Source organism: Dreissena polymorpha, chromosome 15 (genome assembly GCF_020536995.1).
Source record: "Dreissena polymorpha isolate Duluth1 chromosome 15, UMN_Dpol_1.0, whole genome shotgun sequence".
Lineage (NCBI taxonomy): Eukaryota > Metazoa > Mollusca > Bivalvia > Myida > Dreissenidae > Dreissena > Dreissena polymorpha.
In genome coordinates, this window is record NC_068369.1 from 30,480,101 (window position 1) to 30,498,639 (window position 18,539).

At 32.4% G+C, this 18,539-nt stretch overlaps 1 protein-coding gene across 1 annotated transcript in view; it reads right to left on the bottom strand.

Annotated features, from left to right (window-relative positions):
* The window catches only part of LOC127859660 (uncharacterized), a 45,790-nt gene that overhangs the window by 19,793 nt on the left and 7,458 nt on the right, over positions 1–18,539 (bottom strand). Inside the window, exons 3-7 of the mRNA XM_052397166.1 lie at positions 9,623–9,707; positions 8,747–8,885; positions 8,333–8,461; positions 8,011–8,092; positions 7,271–7,761 (exon numbers count right to left, since the gene is read on the bottom strand). Coding sequence (XP_052253126.1) covers positions 7,271–7,761; positions 8,011–8,092; positions 8,333–8,461; positions 8,747–8,885; positions 9,623–9,707 — 926 coding nt within the window. The remainder of the gene's footprint in view (positions 1–7,270; positions 7,762–8,010; positions 8,093–8,332; positions 8,462–8,746; positions 8,886–9,622; positions 9,708–18,539) is intronic.

Genomic DNA, 18,539 nt, shown 5'->3' on the forward strand with positions numbered 1-18,539 from the left:
AGTAAATAGCTATCCAGCATAGAACATGTATGTTTAATTAAAAAACGATTCCAGTTTAAATATGTGTTTAAGTATTTGGCCAATTGAAATTAATACCTCAAATAAAATTGACTGTTTAGGGATCATACGCAGACATTCATGAATTATCCGATGTAAACAAACACAAGAAGTACACGATACGGTCTAAGTTTGACATAATATATGTTGATTTATTGTTTTTATCAATAATAAATACGTAACTTCGACAAAATAATGCTTTAAGATAAACCCGCATCATCTTCACCGCATGCTTACTTTTAAGACGAGGCATTAACGCCATTTTACGTCTATATTCGACATCAGATTTATATACCTGAAATTAAATATACATATGCAATAACATATTTACCTTTCAATGTCGTTGATGCCAGTATAAACGTAAACACAATTTGGTAGAGCCACAGTTTGTCTTTATTCGCGGTCCTGAAATTAAATTTGACTAAATGAGGAAATAAAGTCAGTTTAAACTACGCAGAAACACCATAATTAACGAGTGTTTCCTAGAATTGATTAAGATGTAACATAACTAATAGCATTACACTTAAACAATGTAAACATATTATTCTTGTCCTAACGCTCCCATATATACCACATATAGCATTCGTAAACAACAATGTACATGTACGCTTCATTGTTTGATTGAATTATCAAATAAAAATTATCAAGAATATGAAAAAAATAGATGTTTACATTGAAGATTCTTAATGTAATGTGCTAACATGCTTTTTATTAGATCAAACAACTAAAAAAATACTAAAAAATACTACTTACCTTCGACTCTTAATTGTGTACAAATATGAAGCGGTCATTACAATGTGCCTGTAACCGAGCATTGCAATTTTAAGCGCATATAACTATACTAAAACTACTAATTTCATCAGCTAAACATGTATATCATATCAGTAGAGCTCAAGGACGCATCTAGGACTGTCATGTAGGGAGATTTGATCTGAACAATTTATCAACAATACTCTAATGTCATGTACGTGTGATCAATTTAATGATTCGATTAAAACTAAATGAGGCAGAGCTGATTAAATCATTCACATCGGTATCACTCTGAAGTTCTTCGACGGGATCTGATCAGAATGATGTACACATTATAAGCATATGGTATTGTTTTATTCCACTATCAATTAGTATATTTAAGAGTGTAAGTATTAGTTTTGTACACTCATTAACCTACACAAACACTTGCATGTCGTGTTTCATCAATGGGACCTTGTATCTTGAGATAATTAAACAATTTTAAACAATTAAAAATATTATAACACAAATATAACATAACGATATACTATCAACATAGTTTGATACCTTTATTATAAGTTTATCATTAATGTGGGTTACGAACAATGGAAAAACTGTCGTTCTGATTTAGTATCAGTAAGTAATTGAGAGTGACTAGTGTTGTGTTTGTCTCAATTAAATTGTTAGTAATTCGGATCATTGTTACGTTTGGACGCATCGGTCAGATTTTTAAATCAACATTTTCATGTGTATTAAACTGTTTAAAAGATATAAAATGTAAATATATATTGGTGCATAATTGCAATATAGTGGACATATTATCATATAAATTATCGTTATATGTACTGCCTTGTGATTGCATTCGGAAATTAAACAGAAGCTGCCACTTAATTCGTTGACGAATTTGCGCGAACACCGAACACCATGAATTGATAGTATTATGTTCCTTATTAGTCAATAATGATGCATGTCAATACTTTGCATTCGACTGACAGTATGTAATCATAGGTGTCACTGTATACCTTATTGTATTGACTGAGTTTGGTTATATTTTACATAAACTTACACTTTATAATAATGTTCATCGTATATCAAAGGTCCAAACGTTTTATGATTTGTACATTACAAGTAGCAATTCATAATTAAGTTTCATGAACCTTAAGACTAAAGCATTTTAAATAATGTAGTCACCTCAGTCGTTATGGCCTTCCATAAAACGATACACGTTATCTTAAGTGCACCAACCCCTCCACTTGTGAGATGTTGATGGCAAGTGTCAATATATTTTTTTAATTCCGTTTTTATGTTATTTCAACTGCAGTTGAAACTGACGGAAACGTGCGTTTATATTGTTGGAGTGTGTTCTTCAATAAAACGGCGATGTTTAGTTACATACTTTAAAAACTGAAGTAGTGTATGGATGACTTTATAAAATGGAATTGTATAAACTCCAACATATATGTAATGGTATCGTAACACGATACATTCTAATAAGTATGTATACAAACGCTGGTTTATTGCTTTATTGATGCGTATTAAAATAATAATTTCATGTCACACAGTTAGTAACCTCAACAATGAATTAACAAAAAATTATATGTAGGTTTGCGCCAACAGTCTAGAGATGTGGCGTATTATTTTGTTTATCAAAATATTAACATAAAGTCACTTCTTTGGAATTGTTATACAACGCCATTTGCATGTCGATAAAACACTGCAAATATAATTTAAATATATAACTATGAACACAAATTAAAACAGATACATGTGTACATCATACAATTGAATCATACGACAAAATATACAATCCTATTAATGTTAACATAAAAATCATGGTATACACATATAACATGCGGATATAAATTTTAGAAGCAGCATTTCATAAAAAACGTTCACCAGTTGCACGTGTGTGATCGCATAATTAGTGTATACATTTATATGTTAGAGCGGTTTTGCAGTAGCCCCCGAAAGGCTTTATGCTTCTTATTAAAACCTAACGCTAAATTTAAAAACAAAAGCCCATAGTTGAGAAGACGACAGCATTAGAAAATACTGCCCAAGGGTTAACGTCATATGCTATCAACAATATAAAGTTACATTGACATGCATATTTAAGTATAAACCTATATAAATACCAGTCTGAACATATAGATAGAGATAGAAACATTTAACTGGCTGTCTCCATGAGTTTGTATCGCAATTTTAAACAATTAGTTGACTTATTTATATTATTTAACAGATGAGCCAGATTGTCAAAGTTCAAGTGCCTTGCGCAAGACTTAAGTGTTTCTTATTAGTACACTCACAGATCGAGTTTACCAACGTATGTGTCAGTAATACACATGACATATTGTTTTTGAATGAAGTTCTCCCATTTATGCAATCATTATCGCTATAAGGCGATAATTTGGGTTAATAACATGACATTTCCCAAAGTTGCGCGGCTTTATTAACCTTAATTGCACATTATATGGTAATGGTAAGAAACGGGTGACCTCCGGATGTTGCTGGTACTCCGGAAGGAAGACCGATAGCTTCAACATCTGTTGTGAACGCTTTTATAGACAACAATACACCTGATTCTAGGTATTTATTCAACATTTTGTACATCTAGTATGTGAGTACCAATCAATAAATATCCGGGTTAAACCGTTCGTTTCTGTGTAAGTTATAAGTAAGCAAAAACGCCCGTGTATTAATGCATGCAACTCGAGGAACAAGTTTACTAAAGAAAAATCATTTTTGCATTTTAATTATTATTTTCTTAAGATTATAGGGATGACAGTCTTTAAATTAAGACCACTACTGCTGTTGGCAATGCTTAGAAATGTACTACGAAGTTTATCCAATGTATCGTCTATAAATAATGTGGATGATAGACATTAGTCTGTACAAATCACCATATTGTATATGGATCTTTTTTACAATAAATATGTTTACGTTCAGTACGGGTTTATTAACGTCAATTACGTTTAATCCATGTTATCTAGTTTCATCAGCTTTAAATGCAGTTATCATAAAATCATAGCTCAATGACGCTCTTCCTGTGGCAATCTAGAACTGATAAATAATGAGGCTTGATCAGAATCATTTAAGAACTCGCCTCTATGTCCATGTTATAGTGTTCAAGTAAATTATTCGATGGATACGTATCATCGCCTACGGGTTTCTTACATTGGCTTGTATAGGATCCGTGTTGATATTCACTAATAATCAGCAAATTTAACACTGAAAGATACAGAGAGCAAATCATCAGTAACGCCTATAGTGTATTGATAAATTGTGTATCAGTCATTTGTTCCAGGGATTTTACTTGCTCATTATCCATAGTCCGTTTCAATGTCACATTCAGGATCCAAATAATAACAGTCAAGATGTTTGTAAACTAAGTTGGATCTTATTGATTACAAAGATTCACACTCACAGTCTAGGTATTGCCATTCTAGCGCTTTGTGAACTGCGCTAGATCTAATTGAATATGATGATTTAAACTCACTATCCTCCTACATGCAGTCTAGTGCTCTGTCCACTTGGCTACATTCAATTGAATACCAGGATTCAAACTCACAATCCCTCTATTGTCAGTCCTGCGATCTAGGCTCGATTCAATTGAATACAATGATGCAAACCCACGATCCTAATGACCGTCTAGCGTTCTCTCAACTTGCTTAGAACTCATAGAACTAAACCTAAACGATGAGATATTATTTACTCATATCCGTAACTTTTGTTCACAACCGTACATCAACAAAGAGTATTTCAAACTATATATGAAATTTAAAGGATACTGTTAATAATGCTTATAATATCATAACACTATAATCATCACTGTAATCAAACTATCTAACATGTGTATACAATATATGTATGTATGCATACGTGTAAAAACAACATTACTTTACAGAACGAATGAAACACGTTATATATTGATTATTTGAGTCCATGTGTGTGCCTGGTGCGTAATGTGAATTTTGAATTTTGCAAAAAGAAAACACACGTGAATATCATTATGTTTATCGAGTTTTTCCTTTCTCGACGTGTGTTATTATTTAAGAAGGAAATTTTGGACAACTTCGTATAAAGCATTTAACCTAATTGTGCTATCTTAATAAATAAAACACTGACTTAAACCAACAATATGTCTCAAGTATAAATTGTTAATTGTCATATTATAATCATTAACCATGTACTTTTTAAAATTGTCTTAGCAAATTATATCGAACACACGGATTTTTAATTCACACATTGCCACATTAACTACGGTATTATGGTGCGAAGTTAAAACGGATCTTGGCATTTCGCGAGATAAAATGTTGCTCTACAAATATGAGTTTGTTGTACGGTTTGTGTCAACGGTAGAACTTTTGTTCAGAATAAAACGAATGTTTAAGTAACTGATGTTGATGATACTGACGTTATGATGACACTGACTGAATCCAGATTACAAAGTTTGATTGTAAATGTACTTATGCTTGTACAGTTTTAACGATAGTTCTAGTTTAAACCCCTATTTAAATGAAATAACCATGTACATAGTTTTTGCTTCGTAATCTCGACCTTCTAATCTATATCCAACCACCACTGCAGCACCATTTTTAATATATTTGTCAACACTTATCAAATACCAAATATCCGAAAACCAGTTAAAAGTAGCTGTCGTGCCAGATACTCTCCCTTATAGACACTTAAATACTTTTCTAGCGCAACACTTTTCAAGTTGAAAATCGCGTTTCACCGTTTCCACGTACAAAAAGATTCAACCATTCATACAACACGCGCGTAAGCGTTCGATCGTCACAAAAGCTTGATTTTATCGTGAGCTTGATTTAAATGTATTCAAATGATCACATGTAAAATGTTAAATCAAAAACCTTAGCTCATAATTTTAAATAAGTGTTGCTTTAGAAAAATATCTAAGTGTAATCTATGTTATTGACATTTTATATACAAACAAGCTAAAGTGTTTAATTATTGCAAACATAATGTATTTGATGAATTATAGTGTATAATATAGCTTTTTGAATAACCCACGTTAAGAAGAATAAAAGCGTAGCAGTTTAATCATCACAAGTGAACAGACTTACTTGCTATATGATAACATGCCTTCATACGCATAAGCAAGGTTTAATTTATAGTGCATTATACATTATTCATTGCATACATTCATTAATGTCCGGTTCTCTATAGGTGTATTTGTAATGGATAAAGCGACTTTTTTTAAGTGTAATATGTAATATCATGCTATACATACTTTGTCGTTTAAAGAAATACAAAATAAATATTTGTGCATAACCAACATAGTGTGTTCTTTGTTTTGTTTAGAGTGTATTCGAGCTACTTGAACGTTGTTAAGTACTCTAAAAGCTTGATTTGTCTCTGATCACTCATTTAATTTCATTTAGAGTAATTACAACAAGGATTTAAATTTAAATGATAAAAATGTAACGATATGTTACTTTCGATTTAGTAAGCAATAAAATGCACATAATATTGTGTTTTCTCCTTTTCTTCAAAAAATTAACATTCAAGGAAAATTCTCAAACAAGTACTCATCATGAAATGGCATTTGGCCAATATGTTTAAAAGTTTATGTAATATAAACAGTCGGAAAATAAATAGTTATTTCTACGGAATCGAGAAAAAACGTTATTTATAACTGCATCAATATTAAAACTGCACCATACACAAATATTTATAAACATTTGTACCCTTTAATAAATTTGTTCAATATTAAAACTGAACCGAAATTGATGTCAAAATGCGTATTCTGTTTATTGAAATACAGCACACAATGTGCCGATTTTGTATTGCAATATTTAATAAGCAATACGTGTTCAATCTCTACTCTTATTACTAGGAAAGTACTGAAGACGAAATCGTTTCAAAACATGTTATACACATACTATTCATAAATAAGCACGTACACTCATTTGTTATTATTGCGTCATTTCGTATATAAAATCGTGTGTTAAGTGCCCACGGACAAAATGTATGGGACCTTAAGCAACAACAATCAACTTTGGATATCATATGAGAGGATGCCGGTCTATACATCAATAATTTGTGTCGACGTTCAAATATGTTTCTATTGCCGGATATATAGAAACGATATGTTCATAAATTCTAAGCAAATGACTCTGTGTCGTAAAAGTTGTTTCACACGTGTCATTGTCTATTGGTTTTACACAATAGAGCTAGCATATAGCCAAACCTCAAATAGGAATAACTATAATTAACTGTGTACTGCAAATTACTGTAACAGAAATACGCCTTAAACGATTGTTTCAGTCTCTGTATCACATAACAAGAACACATTGTACCGTTACATTGACTTTTCAATTAATTTTTAACTAAATGCCTTTTAAATTTGATGTGAGCATATTTGTTGGATTCACCTGGTGGAAGTTTAACCTTTGTTTTATTCATAACATTATAGTCCCCTTGTTTAAAATCATTGTTTCGTCTCCTCTTGTAACGGTTGTACTAACGGGCTGCGTGATATGACTATAGTCGCCGACGACATCGTTCCTTCTCGCCAAATCAGTTGTATCGTAGTCGTTGCCTGCTTGCGACATGTTATGCTCGAGTTTTCCTAGTTGGTCATAGTTACCAGGCCGGTCTATATTGAGTTTGTTGTAGATATTGTCCGGTTTCCTAGTAACGGGTTCAGTTAAGGTAATAGTTGTGTGATCATAATTACCGTTGCCATCGTTTATACCCTCATATTGTACTTCAGTAACCTCTATTGAATTATAATGATCAGTCTCACTGTTATCCTCATTTGGTTCAACTGCTGTGTTGATTTGATCGACAGTGTCCTCCACTGTTTGCGCGCGTTGTTCTAGTATGAAATAGTTATGATGATCAAGATTATCAACGGTATCTTCATACGATCTGCTTGTGATCGCAAGTGATCCGGGATTCGTTTTGTTAGTTGTGTCAGTATTTCTCCCATGTTTGCACACCAATGCACCTCTGAAAAAGATTATTCCAAATTATGTTATTACTATCATATACAATAAAATGTATAAACTGTTTCCGAATGATATATAAATATAAGCATAATGTATAAAACTCACATTTAAAACAAATATTACACGTATGTTCTAGCGAGGTAAATTTTAATGCAGACGCTAATAAATTTATACCCCGGCATTGTGAAAACGCTTAATTACATTCTTAACAGGAATGCAAGTCAAAATATTGTCAAATATATCACAAAACCTTCTTTGTAGTACAATGATGACAACTACTGCTCCGACTCCGCACATTAATCCAACTGCCAATCCGATATATTCAGCACTAGCTGGAATAAATATTTAAAAAACCGTTACTAGAAGTTAGTTCTAGCACTGGTCTCATATGCATTTACTGAAAATGACTTAAACGTAATATAATTCATAGGCATCATTCATCTCGTGTACACGATCATACACACATACCAATGATGCAATACATTCGAGTGCGTTATGTATGGTGATACTAAGAACAGTTTGCTACTATTATCCCAATTAAAAGGAGATATGTTTAAATTGAACAGTCGTACTATCTGTTGAGTCGTGTGTTGAAGGAATCTTGGCGTTAAAATCCCTGGTCGTCGAACTGTTAATGTGTGCTGTTTTTAAGCTGTCGGTGGTCAGATCGTCTTCGTAAATACTTGGATGGGTAGTACCTTCTGGAATAGAGCCATCAACAGAGGAACCATACCGATAAGAAAACATAACAGTATAACTATAAGCAGTGCATATTTCATGGCTCAGCGAATTTGCTGTAGTTTCACGTGCTGTGCTTTCGTGAAAATGTGTATTAGTTCATGTACGTTATTGGATATGTCTGATGTTTAGTGTCAGTATATACTGTGATACAAAGTTGTTAAAATGGAAAAACTGCAATAGCAAATGCATGAATAACTTATCGGATACATTAAATTTACAGGTAGCTAAAAGAAATGTACTCTTACCCCAATTGGTATAGACGTTTATCCTCCACAAACCACCACACATCTTGCTGCTGTCTCCTGTACAGGAATAATTGCATTCCGACTCCGGCTTTACATTTGTGACTCTGATTGAATTACCACAAAAGCATTTCTTCCCGAACTAAATGCAGAAATAAGTTGATGTAGTGTAGTTATACTGTTATTGTAGTTGAAAATTTGCAAAGGCTTAAGTTCATGACATATAAATCAATTCAGTCATTAGTTTTAGTTTTATTCACCGGTTTCTTGTTTAAAGGTTAGGGTTAGGGTTAGGGTTATGATTAGACATGAACCGTTGCTAAAAATAGTACCTGCATTTTAAAACTACGAAATGTATATGCCAGGTTTTAAATTGAGTTATAATATAGTTCTTTTCCATCGCGTTCTATGAGTGGGTAGTATCAGAAAAGGTCAACCTTGTTATTTTATTAATTGTTCTATGAAAATATTTTAAGTAGGAACTGCTAATAATTATATAATGTCGTGACCGCATTTGTTAAAAATAGAAACGTGTGCTTATTTATGTTAATCGGATAGATCTTTGAAAGCTTATACAATAGTCCATGCAAGATTCGTTAATGATATTAAATTAATTATAAAATCTGACTTTAAGGAGTTGTAATTAACATGGCGTCTGCAAGGGCAGTGTGGGTACCATCTATATCGTTCGAAAATGATATCTATCAAAAACGCCAATAGAGAGTATCGCAATCAGGTATAAGCTTTTACGATGCATGGATGTATTCATTGAATTTGTACATGAAATCTAAGATGCCTTTAATAAAAATTTCAAGTACAATACACCCGACAAAAAGACTGACAGTATTGCACAACACATGTATAGAAGTAAAATTTCACCTCCACGCCAGCGTATCTGTAGTCTCTACAGATACGTGCACACTCCTCTGGTGTGTTTGTTTTTTTTAGGTCTGACATCTCATAGCTGAGAACACGATTATTCATGCTATCCAAATAACATCCCACGTAAAAGATACCTGCCAAAAAGTTAAAAAGGCTACTTTGAACAAGGTAATATTTCATCTGTTCTAGAGAAAATCCGCACCGACAAGTAATCTACGTATATGAATATTTATAAGAAAAACATTTCTCAAAGAATTATTTAATATGAATAAAAACAGTCAGTATATATTATTTGAAACGCAAACTATGTTTGCTCATGTTAGACCTTGTCGAAAAAGCTACAAAGTATGGTTATAATAGTCATATTCTTAATTTTATCTTTTGTATGTTAATAACATTGTCTATTTTTGTTTAGTTTGTATTCAAATTTTTATTGTTGGTCACCGAGTGTTACCCCGATACAATTCGATAGCCAAAACAAGTATATAAAACCGAATAATCTAACGAGCGTTGAAACGTTTGAAATTCTATTTTAGCATTGATTTTTGTGTGGCCAATATTATCAAAATGTATATATATATATATATATATATATATATATATATATATATATATATATATATATATATATATATATATATATATATATATATATATATATATACGCTTTGATTAAATTTGCCGTAGCTTTCTCGAGTGACTTGGATGCGCATTGAGAAACAATTTCGTTAATTGATTGAATGGTTAAGATAAAGAGATGGTGGATTCGTCGATACCTATGTATTGTACGTGTAAATACAATCTTAAGTTCAATACAGTACACGCTAATTTTGGTACACAGCAAGGATAGTTTACACTATACTATGTGTGCTATTTATTTTCAAATGTAAATACACGTCCGAAAAATCTTTCAATACAAACAAAATGTATCTGCATTTGCATCAGCGAATGTTTTACTATACTATATGTATTGTACGTAATCATAAAATAAAGAAAAAGTGTGTGTAATTTACGGTTAATGATTTAATAATAACCTCACACTAGTTCATTAATCATTTACATGTTCAACCGTCGCTACAGAACTGTGAATTTGTTCTTTCGTGACATATAGTTCAATCATACACATCAACCAATATACAATCATATATTTATTATTAAAATGAAATAATAAATCTTTGCATGAACTATATGAATTTAAGATATGAACGTTGAATGTTTTGGTAACTCTAAGTATTGTTTAAACTAGCAAAAGTGCGAAATCAGTTATATTGTCCAACCAAGAAAGTATAAGATACCAACAGGTTTGGTAGTTCCCCAATGTTTTGCGAACAAATACTATTCGGACACATGTGATATCTGCTAAACAAGCCTACTGTGGTCTAATAAAAACGAATAGTATGCTCTACTGAGATAATTATATATAAAACTGTTAAACTGATGCAGTGTACGTTAAAAATGTGTACAGTTATTTGTTATTGTCTATTAGTGAACACAACGTCAGGTATATATGTGTATACCAGCAAATATATAAGATATTCACTCTAACTTTGAAACATAAAATTAAAAGCCCACTATACAGGGGCATAGTCTTTAAAATTTATGTAAGATATTGTAAACTATATTTAACCCCCCCCCCCCCAAAAAAAAAATGCACGCTGTAATAAAAGGTATGTGGTATTTTTTCCGTGTTGCTTCTTTTAACATGTATTGTTGTTTGCATACAGGTCACCTTACTGCGCCCGACTTCAAACGCCAAATACAAATAATATTATTACGCAAAATAGTTTCGTCCGTTTCGTCCGTTTGAGTTATGTTGCATTCACGAGTTAACCATTTGTATTTATATCATTGTAAATCATACTAATAAGCATGTATCATTAGATTGTTTTCGTCAGAGGTTGCTATATAAGGACGCACACAGGGTGTTTTTCGTATTCCAAATAATTAATGTGTAAAAACAAATACATCAGCATTTAAGATGTGCTTAGTTTAATCCTAATAACTTATACTTATTTTTGAACAAAATTTAAACGCAAAAAAATAATGAGATAATTGAACGAGGATTATTTTTTAATTTAATATAGTGACAATGCGTATATGTGCGATAATATTGATCCTAACGTATTGTTGGACATTCATTTAACGCGATGCTTAATCAATTATCTTTGGAAATTTTTCGAGCATTTGCAAGTGCTGTTTGAGTATGTGAAACTTCATGCTATGACTTACACTTTTTTCACAACTTTCTTTGCACGATATTAAGGGCCATTAACATTGTTAAAACACTTTCTTGTTGCATACTTGATATAGAATAACTGCTATAAAGCCTAAGTTATCCTGATGTAGAACCCGGATAATTTGCGATCATTATATTTATCTAAATCTGTTTGTTTAAATACAGTTTGAATTTGTCGTCCATTTATGTCCGGTATTTATTGTTGGTTGATAAGTCACTTCGGATACATAGAGGCAATTGTAGTTGTTTAAAGATGTATGCCGATAAACTGTATACATCATTTCAACTTCTCCAACTTGTGTAAACCAATATGCGCCAGTAAATCCGTTTAAAAAAAATGAATATGTCAAACTAAAGATGACTATAAAGACTTGATGGTTACGCATCAATACATCATTATAGGTCACAATGTAAACGAGTAGTTAATTTATGGAGTTAGTATAACGTTTTACAAGGTGATTAATGGTACTAATCAAAAACATTGAGGCTGTCAGATTAGCGCCTTGTTTGGTAAACGCCCTCCTAACCTCAGCGCCCCGGTTTGCATCCCCGTTTCCTAAAACATATGAAATCTGCTTGTGGTCACCCCATCGGACAGGTGGTGTTTCCTGCGGGTACTCTTGCTTCATACCATGACAAAAGACCCACACGCAATTGAACATCTCTCAGTAACAACTAAAAATAACTGGACATGGCAGCTTTATATCGAAGTTCGTCCCAAACATGTGCGAGTCTCGTGAATTAATTAGGTATGAGTGCTTGTGCAGACTCTGTATCCACGCATAATGCAGCCTTAGACGCGGAAGAACCTCATAAACTTCGAAATAAACACGCACACATCAGTAACAAATCAAAGAAGCTAACATACAATGTAATTCTTTTTGATAAAACCACCATATCGTTCCACCACTGTAATCTTTAAGATAATTTATATTTACGTCTCTTTACGAAATCATTATATATAAAGATGAACTTACATACAACTAAAAAACTGCATTTACCGTTTACTGTCGCCGTAGCCAGTAGAAAAACATGCACAAGTTTGTAAAGGAACATTATCTTCCGTTGTTAACCTAAACTAAAGATGTTATTCGACTGAATGAGGAAGTTCAATCCGACTAGGCAGTGTAACGTTAAATCGCGTGGATCTAAAAAAGGGTTTACTTTTAGCACAGCTACACAATTAAATTTAAACGGTTTATTGTTATATTCGTTTTCAAAAAATCGGTGGTTTAACATCCACATGTGTGAGTAATCAATAACTGTAAAACATGTTGTAATAACGTATTATGCTGTTGTATAAATGTCAAAGAATATAACAAAACTTAATAACAATATTTTATAACATGACCTACGCTCTATGAGTATATAACGTAATTCCCAATTTTATTTATTACACGGGTGTTATTACACAGGTCATATTACTGTGAAATGACGTCATGTTTTGACGAAATGACGTCATTATTCCAGCGAATTTCTTCAGTCAAACTCTTTAATAATATTAATAAACGGTGAAAAGAGCACAGCATACAAAGACAGTGTGTTGGTCATCTTTTAAATAGGATCTTAAATTCGTGGTTATTTGGGATGAATTTACTAAACTCGTCATCTAAAAAAAAGATAAAAACTCGGCAAGCCTCGTTTTTATCTTTATTTAGATGATTTGTTTAATAAATTCAATACAAAACGACTTCTCATGCAAGATCCTATATTTGTGTTTTACAAATTCCATTATTTTGCCATTTTTGTGTAATGCTAATATATATTTCTCCATAAAAACATACTTTGCAGAAATGTAAACTACATGTACCGTGACTTTCCCGCTTTTGTAAATAAAAGGATCGGATCAATGTTTGCAATCAAAATGCACTAATAAGCATAAAATTAAATGATTATCTATAGCGATTAATGGTTCTATTCATATTTTTAATAGATTTTAATACAAATACCATATACAAATGAACATTTGACAATTTAAAACTGCACAAATAAGCGTTACATTTTAATAAAATTAAAGCTGTCAATTCAGCAAATAAAAGAAATCAAAGAATCAAAGGACTGAGCGGTATTAATGACAAAATGACCTTGTACATGCCGTTTAAAGGTCATTCTGACTTTAAAAAGATACCTTGATAACATAAATTTATCCTACACACTATATTTAGTCAGTATATATATATTATAAATATATATTGTTGTTACTGTGAATAAAAGTAAAAATTGTATTATGTCAATAGCGGCCATCTTTGAATCAATAATAGCAAAAACGTGGCATGATGCCAGACAAGCACCTGGTTTTTTTTTGCATGTATACAAACCCATAAACTCAATTCCACTGAGAAACGCCCCCAACTACATTTTGCAAACGGGTCCAAACACCAAGTACAGGACTAGGATATTCAATTGAAACTTCACACATTTCATTGTGGGCAATCATACAGTGTCACTTACAAGGCCCATATATCTGACGTCTAATTTAGCAGAACCATGCCCCTGTTGTGATCAGAAAAGTCGATTTACGTGTGTGTGAAACAACACAACATCTCTTAAATCTTTCAAATGTCATTTACATTGTTCAAACAAATCATGTTTAATTTAAATGTATCCTTTTAAACTGCAAATATACATAATGTTCATAGTGTTTTTATATAACATTTGCTGTGAACATGCTATCTATAAACATACACATTGAATGAAAACTTGTTTAGTTGTAGCCATTGAATGATCTTAAAATGTCTTTAAGGTGGTCTTTACAGATATTGTTGAGTTATGCTCCGTAATAAATTTAAATAAGCATTTGTAAACGTGTCCAAAGGTACCAAATAATATCTTCTTACCTTCACTAACATTTCTTGTCCCCAAGCTTGCCGTTAGTCTTTATAAATAATAATGGTCATATAAAATAGCTTTTACACATAAAACGGTATTTTCATACATATTATTAAATATGTCAACTCAAATAAAAACAACCCTTATAAGGAATTGATTTCGGAAAAAAATACAATGAAGAATTACCTAAATGATTCCGCTAAGTTATTATATTTCCACATGTAGAACAATTGTTAAATAATGAAGAACATGTTGAATGAATAGGCAGTTCTCATAGGCAATTTTGTGCATGATTTCATTTTGTATATCAATCAGTTTGTAACTTAAAAGTTAAAGTTGTGTTGTATATATAAATTAATTACTTCACAAAATTTAAGTTGTATACACTTTTATGTCGCCGATGAATAACACAAACAAAAACAAAATATAGGTTACATTATAATAGAAATAAATTTACATTACCTTCTGTGAACAGGCATGTATGAATACAGATCCACAACACCATTAATGGTACACAAATCGCCATTTTAAATGTCGATAAATTCTAGCTTACATGTTCATATAAAGCTACGATTTGGTAATGACATGCCCGCATATGTAAAGGGTTAAACATTAAACAAGGAAGTTTTTCAACGGTGTCACATGTAGCAGGCAATATTGAATGCATGCTTAAGTGGGCGACTGTAACGACTTTAAATCGATGTATACTTCTAAGTGTTTTGTACAAACACGGCTGTACATTTAATGACATTTTATTTACGTCACCTAGAGTGGATGAACTGTGGATATTAATATGTTAAGTATCACTGAAACAAATACTGCAAAAGTTATTACCGAAAATACGTTACTTATAAATCCCAATAATAACATGAATTGCAGGAAAACGAATGTCTTACGTTCGTTAAGACTGTGCATATTGCGTTGAGAACCAAACATGACTTAAAGCGGTTATTTAATCCGCTGTAGCATGTGATCGAACATCATTGGGCACACGTGCTGTATCATTGTATCGTGAACAACGTTAAAGTATGACGTTGTTTTCCAGGACCTTCATATGCACACAATCTATTTCTAAAATATTGTCAAGATACGATCTTATATCCGTGTCAGATTTTGCAATAGAACACTTAAATAATGGTGACATGTTATTGAAAGGATGACTTGAAAACTGATTTAAATCTTAAATAAGGAAGACATCAAAATTTTAAATGCGTGGGAAGAAAGATTGTAAATTGTGTTAAAAGGGATTCATAAATATAGTAGTGTTCATGAAAACTGTATGTTGGTCTTCCAGTCTCCGGTCTTTTCAACGTTTCGATTAAAAATAAGATAACGTAAGTTCTCTATTTTTTCGCAAAATTTCGATAAAAAAATATTTTAAGAAAAAAGAAGGTTTCTGAAAAACTGCAGTTGTCTGCAAATTTAGGTACACAAATACATCTGATCAAAGAATGTAGAGGCACTACATAAAATGTGCATGGACGATCGAAAACGGGTATGCAAAATGTATAGTGATATTACACTGCGACTCGTACTGGATAGTTTAATGGACTACTTTGTACATAATAACACAAGTTTAATAACAAAGTCCACCAAACATTAAAGAAGTTGTAATATTTTAATCTTGGTTTTAGTAGTGGCTTAAAGAATCTACAATACTAGGAAGGTAACAACTGCAAGAAGCAGGGTTAACGACACAATGTCCATGCAGAGTTGTCTTTCCTTGCTCTCACATCCAATCTCTTCCATCACAAGAAAATCGTACCAGATTTGGTAAGATATTATTGTATTGGTTTTGAGTATCATATTATGAAAAGTAAAATCATTTTCTTTAACATTTTGAAAATGGTGGATAAGTTTAGGTTCATAATAATAAAAAAATAATTATCTAAATTATCTAATATTGTACCACGTGGTTGGGCTATAATCACGTGGTTGGTTATGAAGGTAGGGAGTTGATCCAGCTATGCTGGGTCCAGTCAAATCTCTACACGGAGGTTCTTACCGAAACTGACATGTCTCCTTGCCTCTATGTATGTCACAGGTTTGCCAAAATTACACAGGTTTAAGGCGTTGCAGATAGCCTGGTCACCCTCTGTGACAATATCGATGACAATATCGTGCAAGGTATGATGACGACCTACATTAACATATCTAGATTTAGCAGAAGTTTTGAACAGTAATAAATTCATGTAATAAGCAACATGAATTGCGAATACATTAGACTGTATGTAAATGTTTTTCACAGGTATTTCAGTGGATTTACGAGCAAACAAATGTGTACAGTTATTTATGACGGATCTATGGATTGTAATTTTATTTAGCTGACTATATAAGTATACTTCTCACGTTCATTTCGAAGATATCAAAAGACAACATAACATTATTAGAAATTTGCAGCAACGATGTCTTGACAACCCAAAGTCTAAATAAAATACGTAAAATGACATCAACAACCACAATGCCATCAACAACCATTAAGACGCCAAAAACCACTTTGACGTTAAAAAACATTATGACGCCAACAACCATTATGACGCCAACAACCACTTTGACGCCAACAACCACTTTGACACCAACAACCACTATGTCTCCAATAACAACTTTGACGCCACCCACAACTATGACGCCAACTCTTACGCCGACAAACACAGTGATATCAACAACCACACTGATATCAACAACCACACTGATATCAACAACCACACTGATATCAACAACACACTGATATCAACAATCACACTGATATCAACAACCACACTGATATCAACAAACACACTGATATCAACAAACACACTAACGCAAACAACAACCCTTACACCAACAACCTTTTTAATATCAACATTAAAATTTACATCAACAACCATACTGACACCTACAACAACACTGAAACCAACAACATCCTTGGTAACAACGTAAACAATGACACCACCAACCACCAAGAAGACACAAAGGAACCCCAAAAAGGTAAATGTTTGTTTTCGATTTAAATCTCTTCCTTTCTGAACGTGCTTTTATTGAAGATTTGTTTATGTTTCACTGATGCTTCAATCGGTACAACAAATATCGGTAATGTTGCTATTCATTGCAGTATTAAGTCGCGTGGGATGTCATGCGAGCGAGACATGAATTGTTATCTGAAAACATAGCCAGGCATGTTTCAAACTAATGTATCCAAATGTTCATGTAATGGTGTATTGACTCTTTTGTTTTAATGTAGCATTCGAACCATCAGGAATCTTGGAAACATATTACAACGTGCTTCATTTGGGCTATTTGAACTAACTTTATACGCTATATCGGCTTGGCCTTAATGTCAATGCATGCATGACAAATTCCTATCGGCTATTTAAAATAACTTTATACGCTATATCGGTTTGGCCTTAATGCCAATGCATGTATGAACAATTACCATCTCATTGCGAAATGCCAAGTGCTATAAGACACATTTACTAATGAATTAATATTTTTATGCGACTGGTCGCTTATTTTATGTCAAGCCCACGTAATTGGGAATGATAGACATTGATATTTAAAATGTATCAAATTTCAACTAATCGTGAAGTATTAGGTTAAATCTGTTTAGATTACAAATGAAGCATTTTAGCACATTGTAAACATTTACATTATTGTTTCTCGCCTCGAATATATTTTTTTAAATCACGTACCACACACACCGTGTTACATAATGTCATGACGTTGGAACGTAATGAACATAATCGGACAGAGTGTGAACCGCAATCTCCACGCAGAGTTGTCGTTCCTTGCCATAACATACACTTTGCAATCACAAGAAATTTCTACCAGAATCGGTAGGATTTTTTAATTTAAGTATTATATTATGAAAAG